The 15791-nt window shown below is 40.1% G+C and overlaps 1 protein-coding gene across 4 annotated transcripts in view; it reads left to right on the top strand.

Moving 5' to 3' along the window:
• PRKCI (protein kinase C iota) overlaps positions 1 to 15791 on the top strand; it is an 85379-nt gene that overhangs the window by 974 nt on the left and 68614 nt on the right. For 2 of the 4 annotated variants that reach the window (XR_012430860.1, XM_045386636.3), the window contains exons 2-3: positions 707 to 765; positions 12478 to 12599. Coding sequence is in view for 2 of the 4 variants with exons in the window: in XM_045386636.3 (XP_045242571.1) it covers positions 752 to 765; positions 12478 to 12599 (136 nt within the window). In the remaining 2 variants the exon portion in view is untranslated. The remainder of the gene's footprint in view (positions 1 to 706; positions 766 to 12477; positions 12600 to 15791) is intronic. The other 2 variants (XR_012430859.1, XM_045386635.3) reach the window with 1 other exon arrangement.

Raw genomic sequence — 15791 nt, forward strand, 5'->3', positions numbered from 1 at the left:
AAATTTTGTGAGCCTTTCTTTCTCGGTGTTGTTTGAACGACTACCCGATAGGGTGAGATACTGCAAAGTGCGACTAGCCTAGTTGCAGTTTTAAATTCTCTGATCTTCACTCTCTTACTATGGTTACAAGAAAAAACCCAGTTCTGAGTTCATTGTGTTAAATCATTTTCTGTCAGTGACGCAAAGTGTCCCCTTCCTTTAAATACAGTTGTGGTTTGAATTTTTTTTTTTTTTTTTGAGATAATTATGTTTAGGAGCATTAGAAATGTGAAATGTTAGTGTGACCATAAAGGTTTGAGACTGAGAAGTCACAAAAAACCCAGCTACTTTGACTTGCCTTACTGCTTGTCCAGGTAGAAGTAAATTGCTTTAAAAAACTCAAGCAGTGGTAGGTTGAAATTGTAGTGCATACTTTTACATTCCTGAGAGGATCAGTGAAGATAGCAAACTCTCAAACTGCCTCTCTTGTTTTGATTTCAAAGAAAATCTAAGCCCCTAAATGTTGTGTTGATTTGATGTAAGGACTTACTAGTTTGCTGCCATGAAGCCTCTGGCCTCTGTTTATTGTTAGCCTGACTGTATGCAGGAGTAGTTTATTGGAGTTATATAGGACAGTATGATACCTTTGTGTTTAAACAGGTAAAATTGAATAAGGAGATTTTGATTTTAAATCAGTACCAAGAAATCTGTGTATGTTTTTTTAAAGTTTGTAGTTGTCACAAGAACTGTTTTGACTTGAGGATGGTCAGCCATGAACTTTGCAAGGTGAGAAAAAAGCTTCCTTTGCTTTTTTTAAAAACCCTTACTTGTAATTTGATGAATGAGATGTTTCACTTTATTTTATTTTGTTTTTGTTTGTTGGTTTTTGAGACAGGGTCTTACCCTGTTACCCATGCTGGAGTGCAGTGGCATGATCTTGGCTCACTGCACCCTCTGCCTCCTGGGTTCAAGCAGTTCACTTGCCTTAGCCTCCCCAGTAGCTGGTATTACAGGCATGCGCCACCACACCGGGCTAATTTTTGTGTTTTTAGTAGAGACAGGGTTTCATCATGTTGGCCAGGCTTGTCTTGATCTCCTGGCCTCAAATGATGCGCTCGCCTTGGCCTCCCAAAGTGCTGGGATTACAGGCATGAGCCACTGCGCCTGGCCCTAAGGCTTTCAGTACATTCTTGGCTTATTAAATTGAGATCATCTTCTCCAATGAGTCTATGAAAGGTAAGAAATTAGTGCTTCTTTCTATTTTCCCATTTATATTAGTTTGACACATGTAAATAGGCCTAGTTAGTAAATGAAAATCGTTGTAAACTTCTCCTTTGAGAAGAAATCAAAGTCTTGCTGTACTTCATGAATTTAGATAGCAAATTATCTTAGCGTATTGCTCCAGTTATTTTTTTTTTTTTTTTTTTTTGAGACGGAGTCTCGCGCTGTGTCACCCAGGCTGGAGTGCAGTGGCGCGATCTCGGCTCACTGCAAGCTCCGCCTCCCGGGTTCACGCCATTCTCCTGCCTCAGCCTCCGAGTAGCTGGGACTACAGGCGCCCGCCACCACGCCCGGCTAGTTTTTTGTATTTGTAGTAGAGACGGGGTTTCACCATGTTAGCCAGGATGGTCTCGATCTCCTGACCTCGTGATCCACCCGCCTCGGCCTCCCAAAGTGCTGGGATTACAGGCTTGAGCCACCGCGCCCGGCTGCTCCAGTTATTAAAAAGAAGAGAATAAGGACATACAGCTTCTGTAGTGTTTGACTAAAAATTTTCGAAGACATTCAAGGTAACATTGTCTTCTAAAATCTGTGAAATTTTGCTGAGGCACAGATAACCTCTTGCCCATTGTATACTGGTCTTTGTTCAGTGAAAGCTTTCTAATGGTACCTTCATTTCAAGCCTCATTTAAAGACAATATCAGCACTCTAAATTGTACCAAATTTCTGTCCTCTGAAATTAGATCTGTTAAGATTATGTGTTTGTATAGTCTAAACTGATGATTGTGGTATTACATAGTCAGCTGCTCATTAATATAGATGAAGCTAAAATGAGTCACGGACAAGGATAGTTAATAAACAGGTTGGCTAACTAGAACACCTACCTGATTTTAAAATAGAAAATGCTTCCTTTATTCCAAGAAATGTAAGAACATTCTGCATTTGAAAAAGTTTTCTTTTCTCTCCAATCTTCTGAAGGGCCATTATTACATAGCATTTCCTCTATCCCTCTACCCTTTTCTTTCTTTCTTTTTTATATAGAGACAAGTTCTCACTGTGTTGCCCAGGCTGATCTCAAACTCCTGGGCTCAAGTGATCCTCCTGCCTCACCCTCTCAAAGTGCTGGGATTACAGGTGTGAGCCACCGTACCTGGCTCCACTACCCTTTTCTAACAATATTTCCTTCCAGTGAATGTTGACTCATTTAATAGCCAGCATTTTTTAGTGAATAAATTGCCCTCTCTTTTCAAAGGTGTGTATAGTGTTGTTATTCTGTTAAGCTTGATCTCAGTGAAAACGTGTTATCTCTAGATCAAATAACATTTAATTTTTTTCTAGTTTTTATTTTTATTTTATTTATTTATTTTTTTGGAGATGGTGTCTCGCTCTGTCGCCCGGGCTGGAGTGCAGTGGCGTGATCTCAGCTCATTGCAAACTCCATCTCCCAGGTTCAAGAGATTCTCCTGCCTCTGCCTCCTGAGTAGCTGGGACTACAGGCGTGCACCACCACGCCCAGCTAATTTTTGTGTTTTAGTAGAGACGGGTTTTCACCATGTTCGCCAGGTTGGTCTCGAACTCCTGACCTCAAGTGATCTGCCCACCTCGGTCTCCCAAAGTGCTGGGATTACAGGCATGAACCATCTTGCCCAACCAATTTATATCTAATTTTTAAGCAAGAGATTAATAGCACTGAAAATTCAATTTTATTGGACACCACATCTTAGTTAGATGCCTTTCTCATGGCCTGCACTCGTCGTTTCCTAGCAAGGAAGGTTTCCAGTGAGGGGCCTTCAATTATTACCTAGTGTTATTAGTTTGGAGGAAGAGAAACAGGTTTTGCTAATTAGTGATAAACTGTCAATGTATGTGCTTATCCTTATATAAAATTACTTGAAATTATGGGATAGACTTTACCAAGGCAACATCTGGACTGCTCGTATCTTTACATTATATGTGTATGGAAATTTTTGCAGAAAGCTTGTAAAAGTTCTTTTTAAACCACTGCTGCCAAGCAGTAATAACAATACAGAGGATTCCTTCTGTGCACATCTAGAAATAAAAGATTGTTAACTCTTTGCATATTTGGAATAGCTGCTTCAGTGAAGAAGTATGTAGAGTTTTTCTTACTGTGAACAAGTCTTGGCAAGACTTGTTTTTGAAAGAAATGCAAGATTATTTTAGAAATATACTTTAGTAATGGTTCTGAGGAAATACGAGTAGTATCTTGAGGGTTGGGGGGATGTTAGCTGATTGGTCTTGGAGCTTCAGCCATGGCACCTAACCCTAGGGCAGCTTATCCATAGCTTGGCCAGAGAGAGAAAAAAATAGAGCATGCTAGCCTGGTGCCAAAAAACCAAAACCAAACACAAAAAACCCTCAGAAATTTGAATGAGATAATATGGAGATAAAATTGGTCAGCACTGGGAACTGAAGCTGGAGTTGCAGAGAGAGTCTGATGAGGCCAGAACTGACAATGTGCAAATGAAAGTTGTGAAGAAGCAGAAACTGAGGAAGCAAAGGAGAAAGAAGCAACTCTGTATAGAAAAATTCTCCCCAGAGGTCCTTAGTTCATGATGGCTTTTGAATGCAACTCCCACCCCCCTTTTACAATTTTAGTGTCTGTTGTTTTTTTTTTTATGATTGAAATGTGCCTACTTTAAACATGAATTTTAAAAATTCCGATCTTGCTTAAGATTTCAAATATTACCAGAGATTATTCAAACTGAGTTTAGTAAATATTGTTGAACATCTGTAATCCAGGCACATGATGCTGTCGTAGCGCAGAGGATGCAGAGATAGGTAAGGCTCTGCCTTTAAGGAACTAAGAGACTTGCGGAGGGAAAGACATGAGTTACAATAGAAACAATTAAATTTGAAGTACGTATGTAAGGTATTTGCAGGAATGGATATTGGGGAGGAGTTTGGGATGATGGAAACCTCCCTGGAGGAAATGTCTGAGGCTTTTAAAGGATAACTAGGAGTTTGCCTGGTGAATAATGATGTTAGATGGGTGTTATAGGCATTAAACAACCACTAAGTTTGGAGAATTAAGATCAGTTTGGTTGTTAGTCTCATATTCATTCCTTATTAGGATATAAAGTATGAAGTAGGCACTGGTGAGAGATGAGGCCAAGAAAGTTCATAGGGGCTAGATTGTGAAGACACTTGAATGTCATAGTGCAGAGTTCAGACTTTTTCTCATTGATGAAAATTTTAAGTAAGAGAAATACATAATCAGATTTCCATTTTAGAAAGATAACACTTGAAATCAGTATGGGAGATGGATTGGTGATGGGTGAAACTGATTTGGAGGCTTTTGAAGTAGTCCAGGTGAGAGATTTTTTTTTTTTTTTTTTTTTGAGACAGAGTCTCGCTCTGTTGCCCAGGCTGGAGTGCAGTGGCCGAATCTCAGCCCACTGCAAGCTCCGTCTCCCAGGTTCACGCCATTCTCCTGCCTCAGCCTCCCGAATAGCTGGGACTACAGGTGCCCACCACCTCGCCCAGCTAGTTTTTTGTATTTTTTGTAGAGACGGGGTTTCACCATGTTAGCCAGGATGGTCTCGATCTCCTGACCTCGTGATCCGTCCGTCTCGGCCTCCCAAAGTGCTGGGATTACAGGCTTGAGCCACTGTACCCGGCCCAGGTGAGAGATTTTAAGGAGAGAGAAAAGAGTATATGGATTCAGTGGAAATTTTAAGGGGTAGTATCAGTAGAATTAAAGGTAGTCTTATGGGGGTGACGGGAGTTGGGCAATCATAGGTTTCTTGTTTAAGAGAGACTGGGGAATGTGGAAGAGATCTGTGGGAGAAGTTAATTTATTGGCTGAAACAGTTCCCTGAATTTTGAGTTCGAGGTGCTTATGAGGTATTCAGGAGGAAATGTCAGAAAGAACGGAACAATTATTTATTGTCTGTCTGCTCTATGTTGCAAGCACTGTGCTTGACAGCTAACCTATGTAGGAATGTGACTGAGAATGATAATAGAAACAAAAATGACACCAGTGGCCAAATACAGATCACAAAGGCAAGGCACTAAAACTAAATATTAAAAATACAGAAATACAGAAAGAGGCTGGGTGCGGTGGTTCATGCCTGTAATCCCAACATTTTGGGAGGTCATGGTAGGTGAATCACTTGAGCGCAGGAGTTGGAGACCAGCCTGGGCTGAATGGGGTGAAACCCTATCTCTACAAAAAAATTAGCCTGTTATCCTAGCTACTTGGAGGGTGAGGTGGGAGAATCACCCGAGGCCAGGAAGTCAAGGCTGCAGTGAGCTGTGATTGCACCACTGCACTCCAGCCTGGGCAACAGAGTAAGACCCTGTCTCAAAAAAAAAATTTTTATATATACACACACACACATAAAGTTCCCCTGTAGTCTCTCACTCCCACCTTATTTTATTTTATTAGTTCATTTTTATATATTTAAAGGGTACAAGTGCAAATTTCTTTCTTTCTTACATGCTTATATCATGTAGCGGTGAAGTCTGGTCACTTAGTGTACCCATCACCTGAACAGTAAACAGTAAAACCTAGAAAATTACCTGTACCCGATAGGTATTTTTCAACCCTCATGCCCCTCCCACCTTTTGTAGTCTCCAATGTCTGTTATTCCCTCTTTATGTCCATGTGTGTCTTTTGTTTAGCTCTTGCTTATAAGAGATTATGTTGTATCCGGCTTTCTGTTTCTGATTTTTTTCACTAGGGATAATGGCCTTCAATTCTATCCATGCTGGTCTAGAAGACGTGATTTCATTCTTTTTTATGGCTGTCTCGCTCCCACTTTTTAGAGGTAGCCATCGTTAACAGTTTGGGATATTCCATATCATATCGGTATATTTATAAGTATAGATATATATGTGCATACACACACATAGACATACCCTTTCATTTTTCCAATAAATGAGTTCATATTTCCACACATGCATCTGCAACTTGATTTAAAAAATCATGGTCATCTTTCCATGCCAGGATAGACAGACCTCTTTAAAGTTGGTAATATAGTGTTCTACAATTGTTGTTGTTGTTGTTGTTTTAAGAGACAGAGTCTGATTCTGTTGCCTACGCTGGAGTGCAGTGGCATGATCTAGGTCCTTTGCAGCCTCAACCACCTTGTCCTCCCACCTTAGCCTCCTGAGTAGCTGGGATTACGGTGCGTACCACTAGGCTCAGCTAATTTTTTTTTTGTATTTTGTAGAGACAGGGCTGGTCTCCAACTCCTGTGCTCAAGTGATTCTCCTGCCTCGGCCTCTCAGGGTGTAGGAATTACAGACATGAGCCATTGCACCCAGCCACCATAATATGTTTAATCTTTTTTCGGGTTGATGAACATTTAAAGTTGTCTTCATCAACTCACTATTTCAAATAATGTTGAAGGAATCTCCTTATATTTAATATATATTCTTGCAAATATAGTCAAAGATATGCCTATCTCAAAATTTGATATTGTTTCCCAAAAGAGCTTAATTTACATTCTTAACAGCAGGACTAGTGAAACTTCTTCCTTATATTCCCATTGCATGTTATCTGTCTTTTAAATTTTTGACTGTCGGATTGGCAAAAAAATGGTAACTTATTTTTACAAGTATCTTTTATATATTAATGATAATTTATATTTCTTCTGGATTGTTTATTCCTATTTTACCCATTTGCTGTTGTATTATTTTTCTTATTAATTTGTTGACAGGACATTGACATTTTGTTAAATTTCCCAGCATTTCCCCAATCTGTTGCTAATCTGGAGTTTTTTGTTTTTATTTAATCAAATCTGCCCTTTTTAAGAATTTCCTTGATAGTTTCTGGACTTGCTGTCTTAGGTAGATATTTTTCATTTAAAAATATTCTATTTTTCTTCTATTATGCAACTTTTTTTTTTTTTTTGAGACAGAGTCTCGCTTTGTTTCCCAGGGTGGAACCCAGTGGTGTGATCTCGTCTTACTGCAACCTTTGCCTCTTGGGTTCTAACAATCCTCCTGCCTCAGCCTCTTAAGTAGCTAGGATTATAGGTGCACACCACAACACCCACGCCACAACACCCAGCTAATTTTTGTTTGTTTTTTGAGACAATGTCTTGCTCTGTCGCCCAAGCTGGAGTGCAGTGGCATGATCCTGGCTCACTGCAGCCTCTGCCTCCTGGGTTCAAGTGATTCTCCTGCCTCAGCCTCCCAAGTAGCTGGGATTACAGGCATGTGCCACCATACCTGGCTAATTTTTGTATTTTTAGTAGAGACAGGGTTTTGCCATGTTGGCCAGGCTGGTCCCAAACTCGTGACCTCAAGTGACTCACCCGCCTTGGCCTCTCTAAGTGCTGGGATTGTAGGTGTGAGCCACTGTGCCTGACCTATTATGAAACTTTTAAAGTGATTATCTTTTCAGTGAATCTGGTATTTTGGGGTTTAGTCATTTATAAGGTACTGACACAACTTTTTATTTTTCAAAATTTATTCTAATACCATTATTGGACAGATTGTCCTTTTATCACTGATTTGAAATGGTAACTCTGTTATATACTAAATTTCTCACAATGTGCATAGGTACTTTCTGTTGTTTCATTGATTTTAGGGGAGAGATCTATTTTTGCACATACCACTATTGGTTTAATTATTGTAGTATTATAGTTAACTTTGATATATGTTATGGAATGGCTTGATTCATTACTTAATTTTTTTCTTTTTTTTTTGAGATGGAGTCTTGCTCTGTCATCCAGGCTGGAGTACAGTGGCATGATCTTGGCTTACTGCAACCTCTGCCTCCCGGGTTCAAGCGATTCTCCAGCCTCAGTCTCTTGAGTAGCTGGGATTACAGGCAAGGCGCCATCATGCCTGGCTCATTTTTGTATTTTTAGTGAAGACAGGGTTTCACCATGTTGGCCAGGCTGGTCTGGAACTCCTTACCTCAGGTGATCCATCTGCCTTGGCCTCTGAAAGTGCTGAGATTACAGGCCTGAGCCACTGTGCCCGGCCTGTTCCTGTATTTTATAATCATGTGCTTTTGTTAATGGGGTCTTCTCATAGACCTATTATATACTGTTTTCTTTTTGTATGTTTAAATTAAACTTTCCACCTTACTAATAATTTACCTGTCTTAGAATTTTTAAGGTAGATAATGTCATCTGCAAGTAGCAGTTTTGCCTCTTCTTTTCTATATCTTATTTATTTATTTATTTATTTTATGTTTTCTGAGACAGAGTCTCTGTCACCCAGCCTGGAGTGTAGTGGTGTGATCTCGGCTCACTGCAACCTCCGCCTCCCAAGTTCAAGTGATTCTTCTGCCTCAGCCTCCTGAGTAGCTGGGATTACAGGCACGCACCACCATGCCTGGCTAATTTTTGTAGTTTTAATAGAGATGGGATTTCGCCATGCTGGCCAGGCTGGTCTTGATCTCCTGACCTCGGGTTATCCACCCACCTTGGCCTCCCAAAGTGCTAGGATTACAGGTGTGAGCCACTGCACCCAGCCTTTTTAATTTTTTTAATTTTTTTAATTTTTAAAATTTATTTTATTTTATTTTATTTTTTGAGACGGAGTCTCGCTGTCCCCCAGGCTAGGGTGTAGTGGCGCGATCTCGGCTCACTGCAAGTTCTGCCTCCTGGGTTCACGCCATTCTCCTGCCTCAGCCTCCCGAGTAGCTGGGACTACAGGCGCCCGCCACCACGCCCGGCTAATTTTTTTTGTATTTTAGTGGAGACGGGGTTTCACCGTGTTAGCCAGGATGGTCTCGATCTCCTGACCTCGTGATCCGCCCACCTCAGCCTCCCAAAGTGCTAGGATTACAGGCATGAGCCACCGCGCCCGGCTGCCTTTTTTATTTTTAATCATTGGCTAGGATTTTCTAGACGGTATTGAATTGTAGCAATAATCTCTTATCTTAGTGAAATATAATAGAAAAATTTCTGTCAATTAAAGAAAAAAACTTTTAAAGAATTAAAGTTAGTGTTATTCAGAAATGTTACTGAGACCGAGTGCAGTGGCTCACGCCTGTAATCGTGCCACTGCACTTCAACCTGGGTGACAGAGCGAGACTCTGTCTCAAAAAAAAAAAAAACCTCAGCCAAAAAAAATGGAACAAAAGAAAAAGAACTGTGATAAGTATTTGGCACTTTTTTTTTTTTTTTTTTTTTTTTTTTTTTTTTTTGAGGCACATTCCTACTCTGTCACCCAGACTGAGTACAGTGGTATAATCACGGCTCACTGCAGCCTTAACTGCCCAGGCTCAAGCAATCCTCCTACCTCAGCCTCCCAAGTAATTGGGACTGTAGGCACGCACCACTATGTCTGGCTCATTTTTAATTTTTTTGTAGAGACAAGGTCTGCCTATGTTGCCCAGGCAGGTCTTGAACTCCTGTACCCAAGCAATCCTCCCACACTGACCTTTCAAAGTGCTGGGATTATGGCATGAGCCACTTTGCCTGGCTGCACTCATTTATTTTCATTTATTTTTCATTTTTTGAGTCAGTGTCTTCCTCCATCACCCAGGCTAAAGTGCAGTGACATAGTCACAGTTCACCGCAGCCTCAACCTCCCAGACTCAAGCTGCACTTATTTTTATTTAGTCTTCATGATAATACTCAGAGGCAGATGTGATTATCTCCATTTTTCAGATGATAACATTGAGACTTAGTAACCCACAATACAAAGCTGAGTGTGTTTTTTTTTTAAGAGACAGAGTCTTACTCTTTTGCCCAAACTGAAGTCCAGTGGCTCAATCATGGCTCACTGCAGCCTTGAACTCCTGGGCTCAAATGATCTTTGTGAGTAGCTGGGAATACACTATGCCTGGCTAATTAAAAAAAAATTTTTTTAGAGACAGGGTCTTGTTCTATCACTCAGGCTGGCCTTGAACTCCTAAGGCGATCCTCCCACCTCGGCATCCTGAGTAGGTGGGATTACAGGCGCAAACCACCTTGCTGAGCCAAAACTGGACCTTGAACTTCAAAGAGATTTCTCTTTTCCCCTTATTACATTGACAAAGCTTTATAACATTGCTTTTTTACTTTATTGTCAAATTCATATTTCATAATTGTTATTTTTGAGTTCACTATCTTTTTGATTATTAAAAGGTGGAAATTGCTTTATGACTTTTTTATAGTTAATAATTTGGGAGGTGATTCTTTGAGATTATATGAATACTCTAGTCCCCCAAAACATTTTGCCCAATGGTCTTACCATTCATGGATAATCTTGCCTAAACCAATTATTATAATGGTTATTGCAAATAAAAGTATTTTTTCTGAATAGTCTAATTTAGGAGAAAAACTTACAGTGAGGTAGCAGAAGGACTGAATTTGATTCTTTTGGGGGTTTATTTTTTAAAAGCAATTAGTCCTAAGGAAAAACTTTATAATAGATTCTATATTTTAGAATATAGGCACATTGAAAGCAGTTTGTCTTCTGAAACTCAATAGCAAAATTAAAAATGCTTAAAAAAATTCAGCTAAAACCATATCTAAATTCACCATTTTGGGAATCTTTGTGATATAGGAGACTATATTCTGTTGAAGATCAGTGGTAAAATAATTTGTGCTAATGCTGAAGTTAAACTAGAAAAAAAATCATGCATGCATAATTTGTTTTATACCTTTAGAATGTAATATCTTTATTTTGCAGCTCATTTTTAGCTTTGGTACTGTAACAAGGATCTGGTGATTGTGGAATGTTATGAACATAGTGGTTTCGCAATTACTGAGAGAAGTGTTTATATAAAACTCCCTTGAATGTTTTAGTTCCTGGAACTTAAGGAGTGGTAGTTGATAAAGCATAACTCCTTCATTGAGTCTCTGATGGGTGTCTATACTTGAACTTTTTTTTTTTTTGAAACAGAGTCTCACTTTCTCGCCCAGGCTGGAGTACAGTGACGTGATCACGGCTCACTGCAACCTCTGCCTCCTGGGTTCAAGAGATTATCTTGCCTCAGGCTCCCAGGTAGCTGGGATTATAGGCACCCACCACCAAGCCTGGCTAATTTTTGTATTTTTAGTAGAGATGGTGTTTCACCATGTTTGTCAGGCACCAGCGTTGGTCTTGAACTCCTGACCTCGAGTGATCCGCCCGCCTCAGCCTCCCAAAGTACAAAGTATAGCACCTGGCCTATACTTACACATTTTTTTTTTTTTTGAGATGGAATTTTGCTCTTATTGCCCAGGCTGGAGTGCAATGGCTCAATTGGTTCACTGCAATCTCCGCCTCCCGGGTTCAAGCGATTCTCCTGCCTCAGCCTTCTGAGTAGCTGGGATTACAGGCATGCACCACTACACCTGGCTAATTTTGTATTTTTAGTAGAGACGGGGTTTCTCCACGTTAGTCAGACTGGTCTCGAACTCCCAACCTCAGGTGATCTACCCGTCTTAGCCTCCCAAAATGTTGGGGTTACAAGCATGAGCCACTGCGCCTGGCCTTATACTTACACTTTCAAGTATTACACAGATGTTTTAAAAGTATTTGTATGTTCTGATAAGTGTTTTTTAGCTTTTGAAAAGTAAAATTTATGTAAAAGCCTTGCTGTTTACAAATGTTTACCTATGTGTTAATTTTAAATGTGGACTTTGATAAGGAAGTTATATTTTCATGATATCCAGTGTAACTAATTTTTTTCCCACTTATTCAAGAAAGATAATTTTACACTTATTCTTTGACAGAGAAATTCTATAGAAATTTTCTTCTTCTAATTTAATTCCAGAATACATTCTTTCAACCCTATGCCCTCACACTAGTAACCTTGAGGGTTCTTTGACAGAAAGATTGCTTTAAAGCAAGCAATTCTCTTTTGTCATTAAAATAAACTATTTTCTATTTTTATTTTTAAAAACTATTTAAAACAGTATAATTATTCAAGTGTATATATATGTATTTGATTTTTTTGTTTTTATTTTTTTTTTTTGAGACAGTCTCCTCTGTTGCCCAGGCTGGAGTGCAGTGGTGTGATCTCGGCTCACTGTAACTTCTGCCTCCCATGGTCCCAGCCTGAAAAAGGATCCTTCCACCTCAGCCTCTTGCTAATTTTTTTTTTGTATTTTTAGTAGAGACAGGGTTTCACCATGTTGCCCAGGCTGGTCTTGAGCTCCTGGGCTAAAGTGATCTGCCCAGCTCAGCCTCCCAAAGTGCATGAGCCACCATGCCCAGCTTGATATTTTAATTTTTACTTTAATGAAATCATTTACTGGAAGCAGTGCATGTTGATGCACACACAAAATGACTGAAGTTCATCAGATTGTCAAGCATTCAGTAATATGTAGATCATTATTTTTAATCATTTTCAAACTTAAAACTCCTTTTCTTTTTCAGGGATATCATGATAACACATTTTGAACCTTCCATCTCCTTTGAGGGCCTTTGCAATGAGGTTCGAGACATGTGTTCTTTTGACAACGAACAGCTCTTCACCATGAAATGGATAGATGAAGAAGGTGAGTGGTAAAGGCAGGGCTGCCTGTGTAAGCATTTTATTTAAGATCTTATTCTATCATTTGTTCTAAAAATATATTAAGAGTCCTAAAAAGTTTAAAAGGAAAGACTATTAGAAATTTGATGTCATTCTTATTTTTTCTTAAAGTATTTAAAAGAATACTGAAGAGTACAATCTTTGTTTTGCCCCTTTTATACCAAAATGATGTGAAATTAACTTGACTTTTTTTTTTTTTTTTTTTTTTTTTGAGACAGAGTCTCTCTCTGTTGCCCAGGCTGGAGTGCAGTGGCCTGATCTCAGCTCACTGCAACCTCTGCCTCCCAGGTTCAAGCAATTCTCCTGCCTCAGTCCTCCGAGTAGCTGGGACTACAAGCGTGCGCCACCATGCCTGGCTAATTTTTGTATTTTTAGTAGAGACGGGCGTTTCACTATGTTGGCCGGGCTGGTCTCAAACTCCCGACCTCATGATCTGCCCACCTCGGCCTCCCAAAGTGCTAGGATTACAGGCATGAGCCACCTTGCCCAGCCTAACTTGACTTTTTTAAGCATGAGGTAAGCATCTCATCAAATAGTGTGATATTTTACTTTAATTTTGTTTTTTATTTGAATTAAATTTTTGTTTGTTTATTTATTTATTTATTTATTTAGAGACGAAGTCTCGCTCTGTCACGCAGGCTGGAGTGCAGTGGCGTGATCTCGGCTTACTGCCAACTCTGCCTCCCGGATTCACGCCATTCTCCTGCCTCAGCCTCCAAAGTAGCTTGGACTACAGGTGCCCGCCACCATGCCCTGCTAATTTTTTGTATTTTTAGTAGAGACGGGGTTTCACCGTGTTAGCCAGGATGGTCTCGATCTCCTGACCTCATGATCCGCCCACCTCAGCCTCCCAAAGTGCTGGGATTACAGGTGTGAGCCACCGTGCCCAACCTTTTTTTTTAATTTTTAAAGACAGGGTCTTGCTAAGTTGTCCAGGCTGGTCTCTAACTCCTGGCCTCAAGTGATCTTCCCACCGTGACCTCCCAAAGTACTGGGATTACAAGCATGAACCACTGCATTCAGCTTCACTTTATTTTTTTAATTTAATTTTTTTTTTTTTTTTTTGAGACAGAGTCTGGCTCTGTCGCCCAGGCTAGAGTGTAGTGGCAGGATATCAGCTCACTGCAACCTCCGCCTCCCAACTTCAAGCAATTCTTGTGCCTCAGCTTCCCTAGTAGCTGGGATACAGGGATGCACTACCACACCCAGATAATTTTCGTATATGTAGTAGAGATGGGGTTTTGCAGTGTTGCCCAGGCTGGTCTTGAACTCCTGGCCTCAAGTGATCTGCCCACCTAGGCCTCCCAAAGTGCTGGGATTACAGGTCTGGGCCACCACACCCGCCCCCCAGCTTCACTTTAATTTTGAATATGTGTTGTCTTACATTTTAAGAGATTACGTGTTTTTAAGCTGAATATTACCTTAAAGAAAATTTATGGAATGAAAGTGATTTTGACAATCATTATTTCAAAGTAGCGGCAGAAACCTGATACCTCAGTGACTTGTACTCAGAAAACATTTATCATATATGTAGGCTTACGCCTGTAATCCCAGCATTTTAGAGGCTGAGGTGGGAAGATTGCTTGAGGCCAGGAGTTCGAGAAGAGCCTGGGCAACATTGTGAGACCCTGTCTCTACAAAATGTTTTTAAAACTTAGCTGGGTACGGTAGCGGGCACCTGTGGTCCCAGCTACGTGGGAGGCTGAGGTGGTAAGATTGCTCAAGCCTAGAAGGTCAGGGCTGAAGATGGGCCCTGATTGTGCCACTGCACTCCAGCAACAAAGCAAGCAACTCAAGACCCTGTCTCAAAAAAAAAAAAAAAGGAAAAGCAAAAAAGAAGCAAATATCTGTGTTCTGAGGACAGACATTTCCTATCTTCAAACCCGTAGTCTGATTGGGAGATGGACACATGTGTAACAAATGTGATAAATTCTGGAACATAAACGCATTGGGGCCTTGAGGAATACAAAAGAAGACACATCTGTAATACATCTGCAGTGTTTTACCTAAACCTATAACAGAGTAAAAGTTTTTGAGGTAGAGGAGGTGAGGAGAAAACCATATAGGCTGAAGAAGAATACATAGAAAGGCACAGGAATGTGAAGAACATGATGAGTGAAAATCTGTCATTCACTGTATCTGAAGTACGAAGTGATGAGGTATGAGTTTGGGCTAGACCCTCGCTACTCAAAGTGTGATCTACTGGACTTGTTAGAAATGGGGACTCTTAGGTCCCGCTGCAGACTACTGAATTGGCCTACAGTTTAACAAGATCCACGGGTGAGCTGTATGAATACAGAAATTTGTTTGAGAAGCGTGAGACTAGATCCCCAAGAGCTTTGCAGATCCCATTAAATTTTATTTTACAGGACTGTTGTTGAAGTCTAGTTAAAAGGTACCCTAAAGGAAGGGTGGGTTGGGGGTGAGGGATAAAGGCCTACATATTGGGTACAGTGTACACTGCTCAGGTGATAGGTGCCCCAAAATCTCAGAAGTCACCACTAAAAGAACTTGCTCATGTAACCAAACACCACCTGCTCCTTGAAAACCTATGGAAATATAAAAAAAAGAGAAGATACCCTAAATAGACTACTTTTGTACAATAGTTTTCTGTTAATTGTTATACAAATAGAATTTCATTTTAAGGAATGTCATTATAATATTTAGCTCAATATTTGGGATAATTTCTATCTTCCCTGATATAAAGAGCTCTGGAAAGTCATTATTGAGGCTCCAAGCTATAGGTAAGTGCAAACACATTCTCATTTTTTAAAAGTGTTCCTGGAGTAATTCATGTTCACTGTTCAGGAAAAAAAGTAGTGCAAAAAATTATGAAATGTAAAAGAAGCCCCCTGTTTTTCCTTTTTTCTCTCTCTTCCCTCACCAATTCCCATTGTAAGAGAAGAATAGCTTAGTATATATCCTTCTATATATTTTCTATGCATTTGCAAACATGTATGTTTCTATAAATTCTTTATTAACAGTTTTATTAACATGACAAATGATATACAGCTGATATTTTGCAGTCTTGGTGGACATGGGGAGCTTGGGGCTCAGTGCCACCCATCTTGGCCCTCCATGGCCTTTAAAAAAAATTATATGGGGCGGGGCATGGTGGCTCATGCCTATAGTTCCAGCGTTTTGGGAGCCCGAGGCG

Source organism: Macaca fascicularis, chromosome 2 (genome assembly GCF_037993035.2).
Source record: "Macaca fascicularis isolate 582-1 chromosome 2, T2T-MFA8v1.1".
NCBI classification, from domain to species: Eukaryota; Metazoa; Chordata; class Mammalia; order Primates; family Cercopithecidae; genus Macaca; species Macaca fascicularis.